This window comes from Callorhinus ursinus, unplaced genomic scaffold (genome assembly GCF_003265705.2).
Source record: "Callorhinus ursinus isolate GAN/ISIS: 27379988/994484 unplaced genomic scaffold, GSC_fseal_2.0 scaffold32, whole genome shotgun sequence".
Classification (NCBI taxonomy): domain Eukaryota; kingdom Metazoa; phylum Chordata; class Mammalia; order Carnivora; family Otariidae; genus Callorhinus; species Callorhinus ursinus.
Window position 1 is genome coordinate 7,805,127 of NW_027397094.1, and position 6,000 is coordinate 7,811,126.

General features: G+C 42.5%; 1 protein-coding gene across 2 annotated transcripts in view; it reads left to right on the forward strand.

Annotated features, from left to right (window-relative positions):
• The window catches only part of LIPK (lipase family member K), a 56,600-nt gene that overhangs the window by 31,767 nt on the left and 18,833 nt on the right, over nucleotides 1–6,000 (forward strand). Inside the window, exons 5-7 of one of the 2 annotated variants that reach the window (XM_025851011.2) lie at nucleotides 822–1,020; nucleotides 2,331–2,440; nucleotides 3,841–3,977. In XM_025851011.2, coding sequence (XP_025706796.1) covers nucleotides 822–1,020; nucleotides 2,331–2,440; nucleotides 3,841–3,977 — 446 coding nt within the window. The remainder of the gene's footprint in view (nucleotides 1–821; nucleotides 1,021–2,330; nucleotides 2,441–3,840; nucleotides 3,978–6,000) is intronic. The other variant, XM_025851012.2, reaches the window with a different exon arrangement.

Below are 6,000 nucleotides of genomic sequence, written 5' to 3' on the forward strand. Positions count from 1 at the left end.
AACATCTTGCATTTTGCTATTTTGCTTTCTGACAATGTGAATGAAACTATGTGGCGTGTGTAAAATCGAGCCTTGTGCCTGGCACTCAGTCAGTATTCACAAATGGCATTTTTAATGTTTCTATTATTATTTCGAGAAAAATTTAGTTTGGTAATCAGATGCTTTGTGAGACATCAAATGTTATTGATATGAATAATAATAATAGAGAAATGATTCATTATGCCGACTGTCTTGTATGTATTTTTTAAAGATTTTTTTTATTTATTTTAGAGAGAGAGCAAGAGAGAGTAAGGGGGGGGCAGAGGAAGAGAGAGAATGCCGAAGCAGACTCCCCGCTGAGCGTGGAGCCCAACACAGGGCTTGATCCCAGGACTTTGAGATCATGACCTGAGCCAAAGGCAGCCGCTTAACCGACTGAGCCACCCCAGTGCCCCTATGTATTTTAATTCTAATTTAATTCTTATGACTACACTATGAGATAGCATTTGTTATTATTGCCCATTATACAGATAAGTTAACTGAGGCACAAGGGGTTAATGTGTAGCAAAATAGACTTTGAGCAAGAACAACCTGACTCCAGTACCTACAGAACAACATAAAACATTATACATAATCCAAATTTTACAAAGACAAAAACAAGACAGGAGAAGATAAATAACTTGCCCAAGTAAGCAGTTCATAAAGGACTCGAACCCAGATTTGCCTGGCACCAAATGTCATCCCTTCCCCTCTGTTCTACTAGAGGAAGTCAGGAAAGAGAATTCTCCTCCAGACACTGAGGGCTTTCGGACATGAGATTCTTGTTGCCCATGTGTTTTCAGCTCCGAGGCCTGTTGTATATTTGCAACACGGCTTAATTGCCTCCGCCAGTAACTGGATCTGCAACGTCCCGAACAACAGCTTGGCTTTCCTTCTGGCAGATACCGGTTATGACGTTTGGATGGGCAACAGCCGGGGCAACACCTGGTCCAGAAAACACTTGAAACTCTCACCCAAATCTCGAGAATACTGGGCCTTCAGGTAAGGAGCTACATACTAATAAAAAAAGTATGTACCTTGTTCATGGACATGGACACCCTTGGATTTCCCTTTCTGTGCACACACAACCCAGTGGAATCCACGAGAAGGAAACAAACATTTCTTCCTCTACCCAGGCTTTCTTCACAGGCCCTGAAGAAACGCCCTTATTCATTGCATTGCTTTTTGTTTTAAAAAACCTGCTCTCTGGTGTGTGTGTGCGTGCACACGCGCACAAAGCATATATGCAAAAAAAAAAAAAATCAAAATGCAAAGATCATCTTTAGAAAGGTTAATTCCAGGACTATCACTTTGCCACTGTGGACCCCAAAGGAAGTTTACCTGGGGTGCTTGCTAAAGAGGAAAACTAAAACTGATAGAGAAATGGGACTGGAAACAAGGCTCTGGGTGAAAATTTTGAGAACCAGACATTCATGATAAGCCAAGAGTGAGCCCTGGGTGAGTCTGCACAGCTGACCCCTCCAATGTTTATTCGCTGAGGAGTGAATGAACCATCCATCGGCTGGTGGGGCTGCGACCTGGCCCCAGAGGCGGGTCCTAGGGAAATAAAGAGAAAGCCTGAGCACAGAATAAGCCAAGAGCAGAGTCACCAGTAGCAGCGCCCTGGGGCATGGTCTGCTCTAGAAGCCACGCCAGCTTCGTCCCGGGGGACCCCTCACCCTGGCACAGGCACTAAGAAGCATGCCTTGCAGGTCACTAAAGCTGTTTGTTCCTTGCTTCATTGCTGCCTTATTCCTCGAAGCCATTTGGTATTTCCTCATTCCACACCCCAATGCCGCCGTGTCATAGCATGATTACAGGTAACATGATGATTCCCTAGGTGAGCGTTTTCCCAACAACACATAGGAAAAGAAGCACCTGAGGTGACTGATAAATATGCAGATCACCCGGCCTCTTCCCCGGAAGTTCTGATTCAATCTGCCTGGGTTGACCCTTACAAATCTGTTTGCTTTAGTCTGCTTTTAAAATAAACATTCCAGATACTGTTCTTTTCAAGGGAGTTTGGTAAATCCGCTGTAGAATTAAGTGAACTATGACTAGCCTTACAGGAAAGTCGTCTCTGGGCCTTTGCAAAGCAGATTTTTCTGATTCCGGTCTCTTAACCATGTTACTCTTGCCATCAAGGGGACATCTTCAAAACTTGCAGAGATGCCTAATGTTCTACATTTGACTCTAGTCTTAAATTGACAAAAGCTATGTATCTATGTCTGTAATAAATGTGTCTAAACATTGCAGGCCTGACAATGAGTTGGGTTTTCTCCCCCAATTTTGTTGTTCTTTCTCTTTGGCAGCGTGGACGAGATGGCTAACTATGACCTTCCAGCCACAATCAATTTTATCGTAGAGAAAACTGGACAAGAGCAACTCTACTATGTGGGCCACTCCCAAGGGACCACCATCGGTGTGTTTGGGGCCGGTGGGATCTGAGAGTGTCAGAGAACCTTCCATACTTCTTCCCCCTGTGCGGTCTCTAGCTTGAGGACTTGACCTGGGAAACCATTTCCTCTGACTGGTTTCTGAAGAGTAAATAAAATGAGGAGGACACCAGGGATTTCTGCCACTCTAGGACTGAATTTGGAGATTGATAAATAAACCTGAGGGAAAGGGACTTATTCCCATTGTACACCACACACAGTTGCCAGACACTGGTTTAGACCCTGGGAGGGCCGAGATAAAATGACATGAGTCTTTCCCTTAAAGAGCTTTCAGTCGAATGAGGACACCAAAAAGAAAGCAGAGAATTACAAATTGTGGACATCATATGCCACAATTACTGTTTCTTTCAGTTCCTGGAGGCACTGGGAGAGGCTAGAGGTAGATGGCACCATGTTGACAATGCCTTGAGGCACTTCACCCCCTTCTCTGCTCCCCATGTAGCTAGACAGCTCAACAATATCAACAGCATCTCCACCAGGCTCTTTTCTATATCTGAATTCTAATCAGGTTTCTGGTGTAAAGTAGGTCTTTAGATGCTATGCATCTTACATACCATCTCTCATTGCAATCTACAAACATTTGAGACCATTATCATCCATGTTTTACAAATGGCTGAATTTGGAAATCCTTTTCAATGGTGAGAATGCCAAAGAATACCTTCAGTTTTATATATATATATATATATATATATATATATATATATATATATATATATATATAATTTAACCTTCAAAAGAATCATCCTGTGAGGATTCTATTTTCCACATTGACAGCTTGAGAAAATCAAGACTTCCCAGAGCTAGTGAATGAGAAGCCAAAATTATAGCCCAGTGTTGTATGATACTAAAGAGTATGGTCGGGGCGCCTGGGTGGCTCAGTCGTTAAGCGTCTGCCTTCGGCTCAGGTCATAATCCCAGGGTCCTAGGATCGAGCCTCGCATTGGGCTTCCTGCTCTGTGGGAGGCCTGCTTCTCCCTCTCCCACTCCCCCTGCTTGCGTTCCCTCTCTCGCTGTGTCTCTCTCTGTCAAATAAATAAATAAAATCTTAAAAAAAAAAAAAGAGTATGGTCAAGCTAGAATGGCCCTTGGAGTTTACCTGGACATGCCCCACAGTGGATGTTTGAACCCTTTCCGCAACACTATGAAGAGACATAAATTCTCCAGGGAAAAGAAAGTCACTGCATTTTGAATCAGCCAATTGCTTCCTTGAGAAGTTTAGGAAATTCTTCCCTACCAACGGTACTTATTCTGAGCTGTTTTTGTAAGTTGCTGTTGTTGTTGTTTTTAATATGCCTACTTTTGCTACCGTTTATTATGAATGAAGAATTGTTTTAAATCCATAAACTAGTGTGTTTTTCCCTTTCAGCCTTCATAGCATTCTCTACAAATCCAGAGCTGGCTAAAAGGATTAAGATATTTTTTGCATTGGCTCCAGTCGTCACGGTGAAATACACCCAAAGTCCTATGAAAAAACTCACAGCTCTTTCCAGAGAAGTAGTCAAGGTATGTGACTCCTCCAAGTTTAAATCTGTAGTAACTAAAACTAGCTCTATTTTCACTGATTTCAAGAGAAGAGAACCCTAGACAAAATGGCATTTTATAAGCTTCTGAGACTGTAACAGATGTAAGATGTCCATGTAGATCTACTGATAATTTAATTTTACCAACAGGGTTCGGGGAGCTCACTTTGACACCATTCTACCCTATTGTCTAAATGTATATCAGGGGCTTCTATCCCATATCATTCCTCACTCACAGATAAAGCAAATGTTGAGGTGACTAACTAATTTGTTTAATCTAGTAGGTTAAATTTCTCTCTAGTGACCTTTGCTTTTTCAGGAGCAATATGGAGTTAAGAGTTAAGATCACAGCATGGCACCAGATGGCATGGGGTTGGATCCTAGCGAGCTGGGTGAATTTGTCAAGACCTTAAATCTTTTGTGAATCATTTTCTTCACCCATAAAGAGGGGATGTGAATAGTTCCTACTCCTAGGGCTGCTGTGAGGATTGAGTTCAGACTTGTGAATCCCTTAGAACCAGGTTTTGCACATTATAAGCTTTTAATTAATGTCACCTACTCACTGCTGTCATGATTTGCTTAGAACATACTTTCCCCATCACTAAAAGTCCAACCTTTTTTTTTTTTAAGATTTATTTATTTATTTTAGAGAGAGAGAAAGAGAGCAAACATGAGCAGGAGGGGCAGAGGGAGAGGGAGAGAGAATCTGAAGCAGACTCCCCACTGAACTTGGAGCCTGATGTGGGGGCTCAATCTCACAACCCTGAGACCATCTGAGCAGAAAGCAAGAGTTGGATCCTTAACCAACTGCACCACCCAGGCACCCCACTAAAAGTCCAACCTTACTCAACGGCCCACACTTCATAGACTCTCAGTCTGTCAACTTCTCAAAATCTCGGCAATATCCTGAACTGCAGATTCTCTCTGTGTGCTGACAGCTACCTAATCTGATCAGTTACTCAGTTGAAGTGAATTGGTCCATGAACTTTAGTGTGTTTTCCTCTTACAGATTGACATGGGCTTCTCCCATTGCAGACTAAAAGTGATCATTGCGTTCAGTGATTTCGATTAAAGCGGATGAAAGGGAGACCATTTTTACAGAAGCCAGGGATTCTGGCTTATGAGAAATAAGTAAATTAGCCCATGGCGAATCAATTCCATACCTATACAACCCAGAAAGACACAAATAAATAAAAAGATGCCCTGTGTCCATGGATTGGAAAGACTAATATCACTAATGTGTCCATACAACCCAGAGTGAACTGCAGATTCGGTGCTATCCCTATCAAAATTCCAATGGCAGTTTTCACAGAAATAGAAAAAACTATCTTAAAATTTGTGCAGAAACACAAAGACCCCAAATAGCCCAACCAAACTTGTGAAAGCAGAGCAAAAGTGGAGACATCACACTTCCCAATTTCAAAGTCTATTACAAAGCTATAGTAATCAAAACAGTATTGTACTAGCATAAAAACAGGTGCACAGACAAGTGGGATAGAATAGGGAGCAAGAAATAAACCTACACTATGGTCAACTAATCTTTGACAAGGGTGCTATAAACACACAATTGTGAAAAGACAATCTCTTTAATACATGGTGTTAGGATAACTGGACAGCCGCATGCAGAAGAATGAGGGTGGCTGGGTGGCTCAGTCGGTTAAGTGTCTGCCTTCGGCTCAGGTCATGATCCCAGGGTCCTGGGATGGAGTCCCACATCGGGCTCCCTGCTCAGCGGGGAGGCTGCTTCTCCCTCTGCCTGCCACTCCCCCTGCTTGTGCTCTCTCTCTCTCTCTCTCTGTCAAATAGATAAACAAAATCTTTTTTTTTTAAATTTTTTATTGTTATGTTAATCACCATATATTACATCATTAGTTTTTGATGCAGTGTTCCATGATTCATTGTTTGTTCATAACACCCAGTGCTCCATGCAGAACGTGCCCTCCTCAATACCCATCACCAGGCTAACCCATCCCCCCACCCCCCTACCCTCTAGAACCCTCAGTTTG